Raw genomic sequence first — 19,695 nt, 5'->3', positions numbered from 1 at the left:
CGACTGCTCGATTTTCTGTTTTACAAGTAGACGTGTTTTTCTAGCCAGCAGAACTGATGTCTGTGTGTGTGTGTGTGTGTGTGTGTTGGAGTTTACGAGTTAAAAAGGAATAAACTGAGTGTTTTGTTCCCTCTTTGTGCTCAAAGTACAAACTGTGCTGCTATAAACAGTGAGAGTGTTTCTGTGAACCCTCCAGGCCGGACCGGCTCCGTGAGAGCACATCATGAGGACACGGACTCACCTGAGAGCGCTGGGCAGAGTGTGCACTCGCTGATGCCCCAGGCCTTCCCAACACCCCTGCAACACATCTCCTGACTCCGCAGGCCAGGTAGAGGAGAACTGCACTGTGGGACGGGACAGAACACACACATTATTCACTCAAACAACTGAGAGGTGTGACAGGCCTGCTAATCCGAGGGTTGTTGGTTAATTCACTTGCAAAGGAAAACTCTCATAGTTGATGTCTCAGATGTCCAGCTCTTAGGCGACCATTTCAATGTATCTATCATACAAAGCTATCGCATATTGACTCTTTCTTATACAGAGTCGTATTAATGGTGGAAGAGAAGTGTGCTAAGTTGAACTGCATGTGCACTTGTGTACTTCAAATCTTAAAAGTATATTTTCTGTAAAGCTGCTCTATAACAATATTGTATTGTTAAAAGCCCTATACAAATATACTTGAATTTAATTTAATCTTTTTTAAAAAAACTACTTCCATAATACAATATTTATTAAATAAAAGGCCACTCTTAAAGAGAGTACACTTTCATGACTGTGTTTTATGCACTTAGTAATTGTCAATTTTTTTTGTGCTTTAACATACTAACATACTAAAGTGAAGTACTTAATTATAATTTTAACTATAGTGTGCTATTTGATATTACATTTAAAGTTAATATATTTTAAATGTACTAAATTGCAACTTTATCATTACAAATGTGTGATTATTTTAAATATATTTTAATACATGACACACAAGTTTTAATAGAAATAACATGATGGATGGAGGGAGGGAGGGATGGATGGAGGGAGGGATGGAGGGATGGATGGAGGGAGGGATGGAGGGATGGAGGGATGGATGGATGGATGATGTATGGATGGAGGGATGGATGGATGGAGGGATGGAGGGAGGGATGATGGAGGGAGGGAGGGAGGGATGGATGGAGGGAGGGATGGAGGGATGGATGGATGGATGATGTATGGATGGAGGGATGGATGGATGGATGGAGGGATGTATGGATGGATGGATGGATGGAGGGATGTATGGATGGATGGAGGGAGGGAGGGAGGGAGGGAGGGAGGGAGGGAGGGAGGGAGGGATGGATGGATGGAGGGATGGATGGATGGATGGAGGGATGGATGATGTATGGATGGAGGGATGGATGTATGGATGGAGGAAGGGATGGAGGGAGGGATGAAGGAGGGATGGATGGATGGAGGGAGGGAGGGATGGATGGATGGATGGATGGAGGGATGGATGGAGGGAGGGAGGGATGGATGGATGGATGTATCGATCGATGGATGATGTACGGATGGAGGGATGGATGGAGGGATGTATTGATGGAGGGAGGGATGGATGTATGGATGGATGTATGTATGGATGGAGGGATGTATTGATGGAGGGAGGGATGTATGGATGTATGGAGGGATGGATGGATGGATGGAGGGATGTATGGATGGAGGGAGGGATGGATGGATGTATTTATGTATGGATGGATGGATGGATGGATGGATGTATGGATGTATGGATGGATGTATGGATGAATGGATGTATGGATGGATGGATGGATGTATGTATGGATGTATGGATGTATGGATGTATGGATGGATGTATGTATGGATGGAGGGATGTATTGATGGAGGGAGGGATGGATGTATGGATGGATGGAGGGATGTATGGATGGATGTATGTATGGATGGAGGGATGTATTGATGGAGGGAGGGATGGATGTATGGATGGATGGAGGGATGTATGGATGTATGGAGGGATGGATGGATGGATGGATGGAGGGATGTATGGATGGAGGGAGGGATGGATGGATGTATTTATGTATGGATGGATGGATGGATGGATGGATGGATGGATGGATGGATGTATGGATGTATGGATGGATGTATGGATGAATGGATGTATGGATGGATGGATGGATGTATGTATGTATGGATGTATGTATGGATGGATGGATGGATGTATATCTTCATGTCCCCATCCACTTTTGCATTCTGTTAGATGACTAGTTTTGTGTTTCATGGTAATGCATGTTTCCAGCAACACAGGGGTGAGTAATTATTGAATTAGCATTTTTTTAGAGAGAAGAATCTCTTTAGTTTCTCCAGGGGAATTGTCCCTGCAATAAAGAGTCCTGCAAGTTGCTTTGGATAAACAATCTGGTAAACAATATTGAATAAACACACTCCAACAAGCTGATACGGTGGGAGGGGCGGAAGTTGTTTTCGGTACACTGCATTTGCAGCTCAGCGTGATCACATGACATTCAACATGTTTTACCATAAACAAGTCATTCTCAATTAATCCAACATATTCCAGGCTTAGACGAGGCTTATTCCTGTTCCGACTAGAACTAAAACAGATGCCCTATTGTTATAACGAATGAGAACAGCAGAACTTCAAGCTAACCTGTCCGTTTTGCACTTCTCTGAAGCAGTATTTGAAGCCGGACGCCTCGGTGTAGACGGAGTCCCCGCGGAGGGTCTGGGCTTGTATCTGTGGCGGCGGCGCCTCCGCTCTCTCTCCGGGAAGGTGACGGTGTCTCGGATGAGCTCCCGAGAGCCCCGCGGACCAGGTGACGGTTTCCGAGCGCTCGTGTCCCGTGGGCCCGTAACCCACCTTCAGCACCTGGTGGATCTTCACACTGGCCTCGGGGGGGTGTTGGACTCGGACCTTCACCATGGGGGACGCTGAGGGACACACACACGCAGGCAGAGATTCACATGTCATCATGCAGTGATAAAGATGGTCAGGAGATAAAACACACGTTTCTCACTCTCACTAGTTCCATTTGAGCACTGTCTAACAGTATATAAACACACATACACCCAAACGTACTTTAAGTAGTTTTGTTTCAATCTATTTTCTATTTTTAAATTTGATCAATTAAACGGCTTTATAACTAGGACAAATAACCTGTTAAACTTGAAAGTAGGCTATTATGCAATCATTTCAGACATTTCTTCTTATATAGAACCTTTCTGGCATAAAAGGTTCTTTAAAAATTGAGTAAAGGTTCTAAATATAATTTTTTTTTTTTTTACTGGAAATTATGAAAATTCCCACAACAGTGTAATTTCTACCACATCTCAAATGATATTTGATTTAAAGTTGAATAAATTATGGATTGTGTTTATTAGCATTTGGTGATGGAAATGGCAAATTAAACCGTTTTGGAATTCATTTGCAAACTCCTTTTTCTTGCTGTAGCAAATTTCATTTCATGCATCATAAATACATAACAAAACATAACCATAAACATTTAACACACTGGGAGTAAAAAAACAAACAAACTTTGAAACAGTTTTCACTCAGAAATTGTCTGTGAATAAATACAAAGAAATGGCAAGTTATACATTGAATTAAACATAAACTTTATAAGTAGAACGATTAAAAATAGTATTTTCTTGTAAAACATACTCCAATAATCTTTGTTTTATTCACAACTTTTGGATTTTCTAGGAAAGGACGCTCAATAATAATAATAATAAAAAAAAAACTGTTCAGAACTAAGTGATATTATTTCTTTCTTCACACATCATGCATCTCATATTTCATTCAAGCAATCAAACACAAAATCTGGCCAACACTTCAAACACTTCATTAACAATGATTTTAAAAGAATACATTGAAAAGTAAAGAGTTCTAGAGGAGTAAAAAGTCCATCAAAATCAGCTTCAGAGAAATTAGACTCTGGCATAAAAACAAAAACTTGTGGGTTATTTTAAAGTGCCCTGGGCATTTGAACAGCAAATATATATGAATATATAAAAAAAAAAAAAAACATGTAAACATTGTGAAGAGCCTTTATAATCATTCCTAACACACACTAATGAATATCCGGACACAGATCATGTCTTTAGTCCTGGAAATGACACAGAGCAAAATAAAGTTGTGTGATTAATGCGTTTACTGTTTCTCGCATAAACAGAGTGATGCTCCAGAAACAACAGAGGGGGAAAGAGAAAGGCATAGAGAGCATCCAAGTCAGGATCTCTGAAAACAGAAGACTCATTCTCCTGAAACATGTTCTAGCTCTGAGTCACCATTACCTCCTGCCTTTCGGAGATTAAACTTGGCAAAACGCTCGTCCAGTGAACCCTTTCCCCGCCGAACAGCTGGCGAACGCAATGCTGGCGCTTTCCAGTGCTCTGCGTTTCATAAGAGATCATTTGAGTTCTGAAGATGATACGAAACCGGCTCTGTGATAAAAAGTGCCAGAACAGAGAGAAAGCAACATGGAAAGCCTTGTTTGTTTGGACGCACATCTCTCTCCGGCCCCATCTGGGAACATCAGGTTCAATTTGGGATTTAGAAAGTTACACAACAGTCTTTAGCGCTCACAAGCCGAATCCAAGTGACCGGCGCTTGCACAATAAGAGTGTTTTTAGTTCTCTCTGGCACTGCTGTACAGCTTACTGGAGCCTTGCACTAAAAATCACACGTGGATAGTGTAAAAATAGCATAGTATTCACCATAAAAAGGCTTCAGATATTACGGAATTTTTACATCATGCTGAAATTTTAAGAGTTTTCAGATTTGAAGAGTTGCATTAGTATTATAGCACTCATTTTTCCACACTGCACCCTAAACGTAATTGTGGTTGTAAATGTAGTTTCTGGCCATGTTATTTTCTGTTCAGAACTAAACACACATTGTTTTATTATCAGTGTTAATAATTTACAGCATTTTTACAAAACACAGTTATTGTCTCCGATTCGAGAATCGATTCTGCCTGAAACGAGTCGTCAGTGATTACAGTCTCACTCCCTGCTGGAACCTGTGTAGGTTTGTAACTAATTTGCATAATGCCAGCCCATTGGCTGAACAGCGTATCTTTGCCCCGCCCTCAAACACTGTAGTTTATCTGAGACGGGAAGAGTTTGGTTCGTGTTGTTCATGTCGAGAAGACGCTGTTTTCTGAGATTGATACGCTAAAATAGGGCTGGGCGATATGGATTTTTTTTTTATCACGATATGTTTTTCCATATTGATCGATCTCGATTCTTATCACGATATGTAGTTTTTGCAGATGCTGCCAGTGTAAGGGACATCCTGAAGCTTGAAGAAACAAGATATTCACTGAAACTTTAGAATAAAGTTTAATAACATAAAAAATTAAACAATATGCCTTTCAATAATGAGCACACAATATTTTTGTTAAGGTCTTCATGCAGCCAAAGGATTCACATTACACTCCCACATTTATGAATCTTTCTATTGGTCAAGAGAGCAGCGTATTTGGAGGTATTGAAAAATACAAAAATAAAAGGTTGTGCACATCATTTGTAATTGCAAACATGAGTCATCTCCCTTTATACAATAATACAAACTTTTACTTATTGAAACATTGTATATAAACTAACAGCTGTGACAACTATCACATCAAATTGCTTTGGCTGGACAGTGAACATCTCAAGTAGCCTACAAAAAGAGTAAACATGGCCCTGGCACAAATACTACCTGTAAGATTAAGGTAGATCTCTAGAATTGTTTTATAAGTAGAATGAAATCTGAGCCAAAATTGCACAAATATGTAAACATAGTAAACCAAGGGCTGGGCGATATATCGCATGACATTGTTAGGCACATCTCGTCAGTAAAGCCGGTTCCTTGATTAGTAGTAAATCGCCATCACCTGCTTTCAGATGGAGCAGCATTTACAACACAGAGACGTAGTTAACTGACAAGCTGAGCCATATCGCATTAATTATCACGGATCGGGATCGCCTGTGATAATTAATGCTATATGGCTCAGCTTGTCAGTTGTCTGCCATATCCAAACCACGCGTCCACACAATTGACGTCGTGTTACCTTTTTTTTTCAACAATGTCTTCGGTCTCGAGTTATGTAGTGATGTCGCCTTCACATTCGGCATTATTTTCGCTGTCCTCAACTTGAGTTTCGCTCATTTTTTTTAATCCTTTTTACAACTTTTTTCCCTCTCTCTCAGTCTCCTTCTGTTTACTGTAGCCACGGTGCTCGCTGAGAAGTGGGCGTGCCCTGCCGGCAGATACGGCAGCCGGCAGATACTGTTGCGCTTAGTTTTTCATGTGATATCGAATAATACGTCCCAAGCATATTATCGAAATCGTTCAGAATATTATCGCGATCCCGTATCGAGATCGAATTATCGCCCAGCCCTACGCTAAAACCCACGCCATCGTTACTGTTCGTATGTGTCAAGAGCAGAGATTCAGATATGATAATGAGCGTTTGGTTTCTGACCAATCACAGCAGAGCAGCTCTCAGAGAGGCGGGGTTTAGAGAGACTGAATCTTCGAATGAACCGTTTCAGACACTGTGAGAAAAGAGCTGATGCTGTGATGGATATTATGAGGAAATTAAAGTGTTTTTTGACCTTGCATGCATGTAAATCTATTGTAAGAGACATTTATTGTCACTTTAGATTTGTCTTTCATCATGTCTTATCAGCGTCGTGTGCAGAGAGCCTGCAGAAGGTTCTGGAGGGCTACAGATGTGGCGCTTGTTCATTATTCTCCCTGCCAAAAAATAACAATGACCTCACCTGACACTCCCCCATTAAATGACAGATGGAACATTTATCATTACTGCCTGATTAAATAAACCAAAATTAAAAAGTAAACACGCAGTGTTACTTCAGCAGAGTCTGTGGTGTGTCACTGAGTGACAGCTGTCAGATTGTGATTATAATGGGAAATACCTCAGTTCAGTGGAGTAAAAAAAAATATATGGAACTAGTATGTGCTATTTTATCATATGCAAATACTCTTTTATGCTAAGTATAACACACATACATTTACATATTTATGTGATATAAATTTCCCGCAAATGTAATACTAAATTGATATACTTAAAGTCTGCCAAATTGGAACAACTAATTTTGTGCTTAATGCACTTTAGTTATCCAGAAATAGTGCAGAGGTCCAACTAAAGATATATTTAATTGTGCTAAAGTGGAACTATTGCAAGTATACTTTAGATTTACTTTAAATATCTTGCATTTAAAGACTGATATTATACTGAGATCATCCTTACTAATAGAGATATTAAAACACATTTTTAGGCTTAATATTAAGAAATGTGCATTGTGCAATAAAAAGTACTCCGAATAAAGTTTAATTATACTATTTGTATCAGTAAGTCTCAAGCGATATGTCAGTAAATATGCTAATGGGTTTCGTAGTATACTTAGTATGAAATAAATGCATTTTATATACATTTTGCTATATGTTTTTTCCACTAAGGTTTGGTGAAAAGCATAATAAAAAAATAAAAAAACGTACTTACTACAGAAATAATTCACTTTAAAAGAAAGTACAAACTCAATGTAATGTTTTCAGACACTTAATTCCATGTTAATTGCAATTACATAAAAATAAATTAAAATTTGTATATTAAATACCTCTTAAAACTTAAGTAGGACTTAAGTACATATTTATATGTACTTTAATAATTACTTCTATTGTCTTTGAAATAGAGTTAACGCATGTATGGTAAACTAAAATATAATTGAATATAATTTCTATCAAAACTTGTGTCATATATTTAAATATATTTGTTGTTGCAATTTAGTACATTTAAAAGTAAAAGCATTTAGTATGTAGTAAATAGACATTAATTCCATTATTTGAAATTATCTGCCAATTCAGTTCTTTAAAAATATACACTTTCAAGATTTGAAGTCCACAACAAGTGAACATTCAATACAATTAAGCACCTTTTTTTTCATGCGGGTCGTGGCTCAAATGCGGCTCGTCAGTCATTGCAATGCAGAAGTCGATGAACACGCAGCTCTGATACAACACAGCACTCTCACTAAACAACAGGCTCAACCCAAAACAATTATTATGTGTTATTAGTTTAGTTTAGTTACTCTACAACAAAACTGCTAAGAGATACAGTAAGAAGTACTCTAAAAAATGTCTGTCGTCCTCAAATTTTCACTTAGATGATCTACCTGTAAGAAAGTAACTACTGATCATTTCTGGCATCTGTCCTCATCCCACTCCCTCCTCTTTTTCCTGTCACTCTCCATTACCTCTGGCTAATAAAGAGGCAAAATGCCAAAACACATATATCAAAATGCCATAATGTCTTAGTAAAGGCCCAGAGCACCTTTCAGGGTAAACTCTGTGCACATGGTGATTTCCTTGATGTCATTCGGCCTCCCAGTACAACAAACCGTGACACATCATCTATTCAAGAGCCATGCTCACATATTCCAGGTGTGACTGACATCTGCATGATGCATCAGATGCGTTTCTGCTTTAATTCATCACAGGACTCTATATATGAAAAGGCTGGTGCTGTCATTTATGGATCGCATCCAAACTGAGAGCTGCAGCCAAATGAAAACAGAAAATAAATGTCGCCAGTCTGTGACACAATCATTTTTCACCATCACAACAGTCTGGCTCCATATGTGGCCATGAGTTACATAACAGACTATAGCGCCAGAACACATATTACCCTCCATGACAATCTGAAAAGCTAATTTTATGTTGTCATTCGTTGTCTTGACTTAGTAATGCATTTCATTGTCTATGAAGATAAAGTTTAACATGTGCAAATGGTAATGTTGTAAAAGATTTGATGAAACAGGGTGTGCTTGTTAAAATAGGGTCTATTTATACATAAATTGGCACAATCTTTTTTTTTTTTTAATGTTCAGTTCACTTACTTAAAAAAATTGAGTAAACCCGTTGCCTTAAAATTAAGTAAATAAACTTAATGCTTAATTGAAAAAATTAAGTTATGTGAACTTGACAATTCCACATTACTTACATTTTTTGATTAAACATGAAGTTTATTTACTTAATTTTAAGGCAATTTAAAAAAAAAAATAAGTAAGTGAATTGAACACTTTTTACAGTGGAATTTAATTCAGTCGTTTAATTGCATGTTATTTACACTGAAATGAACCAGGCCACATTGCCTCTTACCATTGGTGTTGATCAGCTCAGGCGTCTGTAGAGGCAAGATGTACTCGGACGTCATCGGCTGATTGGCTGAATCCACAGCGCTCCCCGCTGGTTTCTCAATGTGATTAGGAGGTGTGTATGGGGATGTGGCAGAACTTCCCGGTGAAGTTCGGCGGGCAGAGACATTGATCCTTCTGTACACACACTCCTCCGTTCTTACACAACATCGGACACAAGACTGACAGAGAGAGAGAGAGAGAGAGAGAGAGAGAGAGTCAATGACTTCATCCATCACTCATCAACATGAGAAAGAAATGACGCTATTATTGTTCTAAAAACCACAACAGCTCAATAATGTTTTCATGAAAGGCACATAACAGACAGCACTGCACTAGTCTCTCAAAATGGAGAGTTTCTATAAAAAAAGCACAATTTTTATTTCATTAGTGACCTCAGCATGCCTTCCATATCATATGTCTGTACTGTAATTTATATATTTGGAAAGCTTAGACCAGGCTCATGCCTAAAAAAAACTAAACTAAAATAAATGTACCATGTGAGAGAGAAATAGAGAGAGAGTTGATCTTTTTGCAGTATTCATCTGCAATCGCTCAAGTACAATCTCTAGATCCAAACACATCTGTCAAACAAACAGAATGCAGAAGAAGAGCTGCTAAAACAACAGCAAACAAAGAGAGAGAGAGAGAGGAGAGAGAGAGAGAGAGAGAGAGAGAGAGAGAGAGAGAGAGAGACAGAGAAAGAGAGAGAGAGACAGAGAGAGAGAGAGAGAGAGAGAGAGAGAGAGAGAGAGAGAGAGAGAGAGAGAGAGAGAGAGAGAGAGAGAGAGAGAGAGAGAGAGAGAGAGAGAGAGAGAGAGAGAGAGAAGACTGTCCAGACTGAAAACTGTTATTCAACATCAAATCACATTTCTAATGTGACTATTATTATTTTCCAACCCTTCCACTCCAATAAAGTCATAAAGAACAGTTTTCACATCTAAGCAATTCCTGATCAAATCAAAGCCTGCACCACATATTTTTATTATTTTAAATACAGTGTTGTCCTGTGACCACATTGAAAATCTGGGATTCAAAATCAAATTTAAAAAAGAGTATTTTTCACTAGCAGTCTCACTCACTTTCAGATCCAACCATATGTCAGATTATTCCTATCAAAATTCTTCTCTTATTTAAAGTTGACATGCAATTTAGTTTTTTAATCCACACCATTTAATTCCATAAGAGCAGAATTTATTTCTGCTGATAAAAATCTAATGTCCCAGACACAAGAGGCGGTGCGGCCGCCATTATGAAACAACTTTAACAAGTACGTAAAGTACTTTCCTTTAGTTATTTTAGTTCTTAACTGAAAAACAACACACTGTTTGGAACTTTTAGCAGGAATGAAGCGCACTGAGAATATGACAAACAATATATTATCTTTATTTCTTTAGAGTAAACACACACAAACAGAAGGGAGACGGTTGAGATCTGCCGTCGTTGGCTGAGCCGTTTCCCCAGCTGTCGGTGACAAGAGTTTATGAGTGTGTGATGTGAGAAATCTGTGCAGTTTAGTTTTGGGACTTTGGGATGCTGAGGTCACACACACACACACACACACACACACACACACACACACACACACATCTATTAGCCAGGGTTTAGCAGAAGCTGAACAGCATCCAGAGTCCACACAGATCCGTCATGTTTACGGCAGGGTCAAATTCGTTAAAGGATTCGTTAAAGCCACATTACTTTAAAACACTTTCGTGGTCGTATTATATTATTGCTAGAAAACAGCTAAACATCAAATGATAAATCTAACATGATTGACATACATATACAAATAAGTATGCAAATCATTAATGATAGGCGGCCCCTATGGAGACTATGTCAACGTCTGCCATTGATTATAGCAAAGTAAAAGGTTCACAATCCTGTGAACTGGACTGGAGTTCACAGAACATGGAATGGATGGACTTTTTTCCAAACTGTTTGAATCCCTGCGGAAAAACACTTCACTCGATCTTCTGCTGAAGAGCATTTGAGCATCTACTGCGATCATAAATGAGCGGTTGCTCTGTTACTCCAGGCACATTCTTCACACAGGAAGATAAATCTAAAGCATCAGAATGATATGCGCTTTGAAGGATGTTTCTTGGAGGATCTGGTTTTTGGATGTTGTCAATAGACCAGTGAATTGTTTAGACATTTTAGTCCAACAGGACTTCTTAGTTTCCAGCTCTGTATCAGAGTAAATCCATTCTCATCACAGAATCTGGTATTTGTCACATGTTGTCGGCACATTAAGCATAATACAATTTCTCATTAAACAGATTTCTCCTCAGGGAGATAATAAAGAATAACTAACAAATCAAAGAACTAATAAGTGAAATACCGTGCATGACCGTGATGAGAAGGAAGCGTGCTTAATCATATTGGATGTGCACTTGTACTTCAAATCTTAAAGGATTAGTTCACTTTCACAAAACAATTGCTAATAATTTACTCACCCCGATGTCATCCAAGATGTCCATGTCTTTCTTTCTTCAGTCGGAAAGAAATGAAGGTTTTTGAGGAAAACATTCCAGGATTTTTCTAGACAGAATGGACTTCAATGGCAACCAACTATCCCAATGTTCAAAGAAGGTTCAAATGTCCGTCTCAATGCAGCTTCAAAGTCTCGACACGATCCCAGTCGAGAAATAAGGGTCTTATCTCGTGAAACGATCGGCCATTTAAAATAAATATATATACTTTTTAACCACAAATGCTCGTCGTGCACCATCTCTGAGATGCGCCATGCTTTGCCTCATCACGTTGGAAAGGTCACGCGTCACGTCATCTATCTAAGTTATTTGTCTGTGTATCGTCCGACATCTTTGTTTTAATTTATTATTATTATTTAAAAAAAAATCGTGACCTTTCCAACGTTCAGTCAGTCCAGTCACATTCAGAGATCGAAGTGCTTATGCTTTTAAACGAAAGTTTGCCTCGGGTAGATTAACAAAAAGACCATAGGTTGCATTTTGGCGAGAGTTACTCTTTAAGTTCAACTAATTGTAATAATATATATATGACAAGTAACACACTATCTAAAAGCAGATTCAGTTAGTGTCTAATGCACAAACGCACAATATAGCTATGGAGATGATCTCCTGAGCTGTATACTAACCATTACATTGCACTTTATACATATTAAACTGTATAGTAACACAGACCACTATGGATGTAAATGAGAAAGCGAGGGGTGTGTGAGATCGGGCGTTGTTTAGAGATGATGGGGAGAGGTTTGTAGGTTTGCAGATGACTGAGCTGTGGTGTGTTTGGACGAGAGCTCGATCTCCAGCTCATCCGCCTAAACACCAACAGCTGGAAACACACTCGCACTTCATTACATTAAAGCTGGGAATCTCCAGTACCTTCTCATTTTCTAGCTTTCCACCTTCATTTCTGGACCACAGACATTCTGTTGTTTTGAAACTAACGAGGGTTCGGATAAATATTGGCTCCGTCCAGATAACAGGAAGAAATATCTACGCTTTCAGTGAGGGGGGAAATATGTAAATGAAATTCTTTTGAAATGATGAAAGGCCAGGAATACACCGCTCGACTGAAACAACACGATGATAAAACTCGGGACAGGACATGAATGGAAGAAAAAAGCCATTTTCATTGGAGACGGTCCAAGCTCTCATTTGCACTTCAAAGATTCATTCAGAGAATCTGCAATCTTCAGCTTAAATGAAGAGATCCTGCTAGTCATGGGCGGATCAGTTTAAGGGTTGTGTTTAAAACTGGAAAGTCTCAAATTAGACATATGAATGCTTTCATAAAAAAACTAGTTTGGAATAAGAGTCTCAGGAGAGGATTGTATCAACACATATACACATATGAACTTCAAAGCTGACTGCATTAACACTCGAGTCAAAGGCAGAAGTCTTTAGAGGTAAATTAAAGACACATGATGCTGTGCTCTGGACTAGAGAAAGCTGCGAATCAATTCATTTCAATGCAGAAAGTGTGTCACCATCTGAAACATGCCGACGGAGGGATTCGCTGACCAATGAGAATATATATACTGAGGCTATATATATACTGCCATTGTATAAAGACTCTCTTGCACTGTGTGAGACAAACAATAAACATTATTAAGACAACATATAGCTTTTATATAAAGGTGAATCCAATTATCGCCAAATTTTCTGGAAACTAAGAGAAACAAGACAGACATTTTGAACTTAAAATATTTACCTTAAAGTCCCCCTGTGGTTAAAATCAAGATTTTAATGTTGTTTATATGTCTATGTGGTGTTTTTAATATACTTAAAGACAAACCATGTGCAAATTCATAAGTCAACACCATTGATGAGTATTTTCTCTGTAAAGACAGACATGGTTTGAAATCGCTGGTGTTTCTGACGTCACAAACTACCTTGTAACCAATCGGGTGCGTTTCCCAAAAGCATCGTTAGCCAACTATGTTCGCAAGTTCCATCGTTATCAGCAGTTCAACGAGTCTGTGTTTCCCGAATCCATCGTTCCAACGAAACATTCGCAAACAGCATCGCAGAGTTGTGTGTTTGGAACGACAGATCTCGACCTGTGGTTAGAAGAAGAGTCTCTAGTTTTCATGACATGTGGACTCAATAAATCCTGATCTTGAGCAAAATAAGCAATCTGACATTCAGTACAACCTGTGTCTTTAATTTTGAATACATACAAACGTCATTTACGTCTTTGAGTTTTTCAAGAGATTTAAAGCACCGTTTTTGAAGAGTGCGCATGTGTGAACGAGCTCTAGTGTGTAAGAACGAGTCTATGAGTGAATCTGGAAATAGAGCAAAATAACTGAGAGAAAATGAGAAATAGTCCTCAGATGCCATGTCTGTAATTTATAGCAAAACATCTAGCGTTAATTCAATCTCAAACAGTTTCATTAAAAGTAGTTATTACTCCACCATCTGTGTGACGTCATAAACCAACGTGGTTGAACGACCACTTTGCGACATTATGGTTTCGGGAAACAGTCGTGACTCGCTAGTTGATTTCTTCAACGATGCATCGTACTACGGTAGTGAAGCAGCGAGTTACGGCGTTGTTCGGGAAACAACCCCAGATCGTCGACGAGTGGATCTCTGAGCTGAGTGAGTGAGTGGAGGCGGGGCTCATTTGCATATTCATAGAACCGCGCATACTAAATGAGACAAGGGCGTAGAGTTACATTCAAGATATGTTAAGGCATGAAGATTTTTTTTTAAATGTTTAAATATGTCATTTTAAGATGAGTTTAAGGGATACAATTATTGACTACGGGGGAACTTGAAACTAATGTTTAACAATTATTTTACAGATTTTAGCAGTTTTGGAAAGCTACTATTTATTGAAAATAATTCTATTGACAAATAAAAGTGAATTAAATTGAAAACGTCTCCCTTGTTGACCAGATGCACTGCTTCATATTTTTGTGGAAACAGTGAAACATTTTTTTCAGGATTCTTTGATGAATAGAAATTTCAAAAAAATTATATTATTGTTATTATCATATTATTACTATGCATCATAGTAAAAACTAATGTAATAATGATCTGAAAAACAGCATAAATTAAAGGTAATACGAAAATATTAGATATCATACATTTTCCAAAGACCCGATAGCAACCCCCCCCCACCAGGTTTTTCTGGAAACCTGCTTTAGTGATTACATGCCTTTGTGGAGTCCTGCAAAAGTCATGACAAAAGCATATAAAGCTACACACACCAGGGTTCAAAAGTTTGCTGTACAGAATTACAAATCTCTCTGTAACCCATTAACACACATGAATATACTTCACCTAATGTCAACGCGTGATTGCATGGAAGAATTTTTCCATATCGTGACAACTGGGACGACGCATGAACCGAAAGCTGAATCTTTTATGAAACATCCACACATATGTACAGTACATGTTGTGAACGCCCCTGATAGGCTCTGGCTCTCTGCCATCGTCCAGATGTTTCAGGGCCCTGAGGTCCATTGCAGGTAAAATAATTAACCCTCAGAGATACGGCACACATATATGAGCGGAGTGAGGAGAAATAGCTGCTTGATTTTTCTTCCGCTTCACCCTTTCTCCACTGATCTCAGCTAAAGCAGATGAAGGACTGCATGCTTTTATTTGGCACCACGTGTTCGCCTCTCTGTTCATCCAAAACCCACAGCCTGCTATTGGAGGAGACTTACCACCAGCCCTACACACACGTGCCTCAGATCGCTTGCAGATGCTGAGTGCATCTGTATTCATCCATACATTAACTCATCTTCATTCTAAAACCAAGGCATCCAGACTAAAAAATAAAGAAATATTTAAGAGCCAGATGACTTCTTAGTTACTAATTCACGGTTGAGAGATGATATAGAGACTATGACTAGTTTTTTTCCAAGATGTAAGTGCCCATATTATGGTATTTTAAAGGTTCCTAAGTTTGTTTTAGCAGTCTCCTACACCTCTATTCTCACAGAGTCATGAAACTGTTCGATCAAGGATTCAGTCTCTCTAAACCCCGCCTCTCTGAGAGCTGCTCTGCTCTGATTGGTCAGATGGCTCAGTCTGCTGTGATTTGTCGGAAACCAAACGCTCATTATCATATCTGAATCTCAGCTCTTGATCACAGTGATACGAACAGTAACGATGGCGTATCAATCTCAGAAAACAGCGTCTTCTCGTCATGAACAACACGAACCAAACTCTTCCAGTCTCAGATACACTACAGTGTTTGAGGGCGGAGCTAAGAGACGCTGCTCAGCCAATCAAGACCACAGGCTGGCATTATGCAACTGTGTTACATTGTTACACTGTAACAGGGAGTGAGACTGGAATTACTGACGACTCGTTTCAAGCAGTTCAGAATCACTTCTTTCTTTTGTGGAGACAAAAACTCCATTTAATCTGCACTTTGACCTTTTAAATTCATTTTAAAACATCAAAATGTATGTGTTTACAAATCACACACTATGGTTAAAGTATGGTTTGGTCATAACATAAGTATTGTGCAAGGACATTCAAGTCAATATGTCTTCATTAATGGTTAATCTGTCCATGTAATCATAATTTGAATTAAAGTAGTTGGTGTTTTACTGCCTCTAGTGTTCATTTCAGTTCATTTTCAATTATTGCCACTGTGTGTGTGTGTGTGTGTGTGTGTGTGTGTGTGTGTGTGTGTGTGTGTGTGTGTGTGTGAGTGTGTGTGTGTGCGTCTGTGCGTGTGTGTGTGTGTGTGTGTGTGACCATATTAGTCACAGTCTTGAGCTCTGAAATCTCCACCACATGACATCAATTAGGTGTAGATGAAATGCTTCCAGGCCAAAGGAAGCAAAATCCAGAAAAAACACGACTAACAATCCCACATGGATCCAACAGAAAGTGACTAGGAGCAACAGAATAGCGGAGACAAATGTGTCTAATCAGTATCTAATCCACTGAGATGAATGCATATTTATATAAATAGTTATATAAAGAGCTCTGAATCATTGTTTTCAGCTCCCCCACAGCGGTCCAACTTTCACTGTGCGTTTACAATCACTACCGAGAAAGATCCGAAGCGTTCTCGTTGTCATAATTCAGCTGTCAAACGACTCAAAGAGCAAAATTACAACCAGCGCTCTGGCCTGGTGCCAGTGCCAGACTGACCGTGAAGTCACTGAAAAAGACGTAACCTCCACCATCCATTCGCTCAACTAAAAAGAGGCTTTGACAGCATGGGCGGAGGTTTCCAAGACTGATAAATGAGTTGCATATTTCTCAGAACTCGAAGCCAACGCCATTCCTTCGATGCCACAAACACGGCATGCGTGTTTATGCCCGTTTAGCGCCGAACAGCTTGAGCTGGACGCTGGAGAATGCGTATAAATCATCCCCAGCTTTTATGTAAGAAGAAGCGTGTTTACCAGACTAAAACACAAATGTATAACATTTATCAGAGGAAGCTTTTGCTGTGTGATAAGTTCATAATGAGTTTCTCTTGATGGAGATTACAGGCAGTGTTTGTATAAATAGGTCACGATGTTACTGGATTGTTGGAGCTGATTTTCTCTTGGACACGAAGCAAGAGTCGAATAGGAAACAGGTCCCGGGTGGAAACTGAAGTCAAGAGGAGTGTACGAGCCTTACGTAAACGTACCATGGTACAAGCTGGGATTCGCCACACACGTTTGCCTTGCCTTGCGCTCAGAATGCACGAGAAAATCCAAGGCTGGTTTATGATGGTTTGGTTCCGGTCTTGCAGATGAACCAGCATAATACCATCTTACTTTAATATATAACATGTCAATGAATAATTATGTCATGGTATTTACATTGCACTCCAAAGTACTTAAAAATACCATGTTGTTGTTGATGAATTTAGGGTAACACTTTATTTTACAGTGTCCTTGTTACATGCACTTACTATAGTAATAACAGTAAATATGCATAATTGCATGCAACTAACCCTCAACCAAACCCTAGTCCTACCCTAACCCTATAGTAAGTAAATGTAGTTGCTTAATATTACTCAGTACTTAAATATATCATTACACTGTAACAATGACACCTTAAAATAAAGTGTAACCGAATTTAGATTTGATAGATCACTCCTTGAAAAATATCAAGATTTTTTTTGTTGCACATTTGCATGGATATTTGGACAATACCACAGTATTTTTTTTATACTTTTAAATACCATGGTATATCAATATGTGATCAGTACTATGGTACAGATCAGAAAATTACACTGAACATTGAAAAATGCTTATTTTTCTTATGTAATGAACCTTCGTGAATTGGAATTAAAATAAATGAAATATGACTAATTTTCATATTTGATTAGTGACCTAGAACTAGTGGAGAATCTTGAATAGTTTTATGACCAATTAAAATTAGATTTTGAACCCCAGATTTTCAGTGAGATCTTTTGGACCCCACGGTAACACACACATATGAGAAAAGAGGAAAATAAACAGACGCCAGCAGAGAGAAGACGACGAGCTCGGGTCATGCTCTCCATCTCTCCGTGAGGAGTCAGGGATGAGCTCCTGAAGAGCAGCAGACACAACAGATGCCACAACACACACACACACCGCTCGTAAATACTTTCAGAAGGATGTCTTACACACCTGCAGGTCTGTGCATGTACATTTGGGCTGTGTGTGTGTGTGTGTGTGTGTGTGTGTGTGTGTGTGTGTGTGTGTGTGTGTGTGTGTGTGATCCTGGTATTCCCTACATCATGGGGACCAAATGGCCCCACAACAATAGTAATACCAGTAAACTTTGACCTCTTGGGGACCTTTTTTTTTTTTGTCCCCATGAGGATGAAGCTTATTGTTTTATTAATTTATAATATGTATATGTAACTATATACCATATATATATATATATATATATATATATATATATAATTAAAATAATTAATAATAATAATAACAATGTATTAACATAATAAATATTTAATAAAAATTAAATAATATTCTAAAATATTATACATTTTCTAAAAAAATTATTTTTAATATATAAACAATTGTATATAAATAAAACAATATTTTTTATTTATATTATTATAAGTTTAGCATGCAAGGGGTCAAATCCCAACCTACTATTTTAAAACAATGTTTTTAAAATAAATAAATAAATAAATAAATAAATAAATAAATAAATAAAGACTTTATTTTTTATAAAGTCTCTATTTTATTTAAATGTTATTATTTTATTTTTTTTATATTTCAAGAAAAATATATAGTTAGATGAGGATTTGAAACCTTTCACACTAAACTGAAATCACACTGCTAGTCTAACACATTTTTCAAAAAGTTTTTTTTTTTTTTTTTTTTTTGTGTCTTTGGTCCATATCTTCCAGGATGCCACTACTGTGTGTGTGTGTGTGTGCGCGTGTACTCACACACTCTGAATCCGGACCCAGGCGGCGTCTGTCCTCCCTGCTCGCTGTTGTAGATGGTGGTGATGTTCCCGCGCTCACAGTAGTTGGTGCAGCGTCCCTGTGTGCAGCGCAGCCGGCAGACGGTGGGGGTGAAGAGCACTTTAATCCGCTCGGGACCCCCGTGTGTGAACGAGGATGAGGAGCGCTGGGCGACGGCTAGACAGAGACACAGGGCAAAGCCAGAGAAGAGCAGGAGAGTCAGTCTGTGAGGACGCATGGCGAATCCTGTTCACATCACGCACACATGACACAGGAGGAGTCTTTTTCTTGGACTGTCCCAGCAAATATCCCAACTAGTGCACAAAAATTATGTGTTTGCCCAGATATCGGGTCTGCCAAACACACCTGTGTGTGTGTGTGTGTGTGTGTTTGTGTATGTGCTCAGAAAGCCGTTTGTTAAGGAGTCGAGAGCTGTCCTGATGTTTGAAGGTGCTGTTGCAAGCAAACTCTCGGGTCCATCTAGCTCTCGTTCTGCTCTGCGCTCACACACACGCACACACACTGACAGGCTTCCCAATGCGCAGAACTTTCTCTGTCACATGAGCAGGAGAGACCGGAGTGGGCGGCGAAAGAGAGAAAACTAGTGGGGGGGGAGAGAGAGAGACT

At 38.8% G+C, this 19,695-nt stretch overlaps 1 protein-coding gene across 1 annotated transcript in view; it reads right to left on the bottom strand.

The window, feature by feature from the left end:
• Positions 1-19,439, bottom strand: part of LOC311290447 (latent-transforming growth factor beta-binding protein 4-like) — a 61,479-nt gene extending 42,040 nt beyond the window's left edge. Inside the window, 5 exon segments of the mRNA XM_084408922.1 lie at positions 242-344; positions 2,642-2,922; positions 9,161-9,276; positions 9,278-9,377; positions 19,051-19,439. Coding sequence (XP_084265048.1) covers positions 242-344; positions 2,642-2,922; positions 9,161-9,276; positions 9,278-9,377; positions 19,051-19,306 — 856 coding nt within the window. The 5' untranslated portion in view covers positions 19,307-19,439.
• Between the last annotated feature and the right edge of the window lie 256 nt (positions 19,440-19,695).

Source organism: Rutilus rutilus (assembly GCF_951802725.1).
Source record: "Rutilus rutilus genome assembly, chromosome: 5".
In the NCBI taxonomy this organism is placed as follows: Eukaryota; Metazoa; Chordata; class Actinopteri; order Cypriniformes; family Leuciscidae; genus Rutilus; species Rutilus rutilus.
Note: the sequence above shows the minus strand (reverse complement) of the source record. Positions and strands in the feature narration are given on the sequence as shown.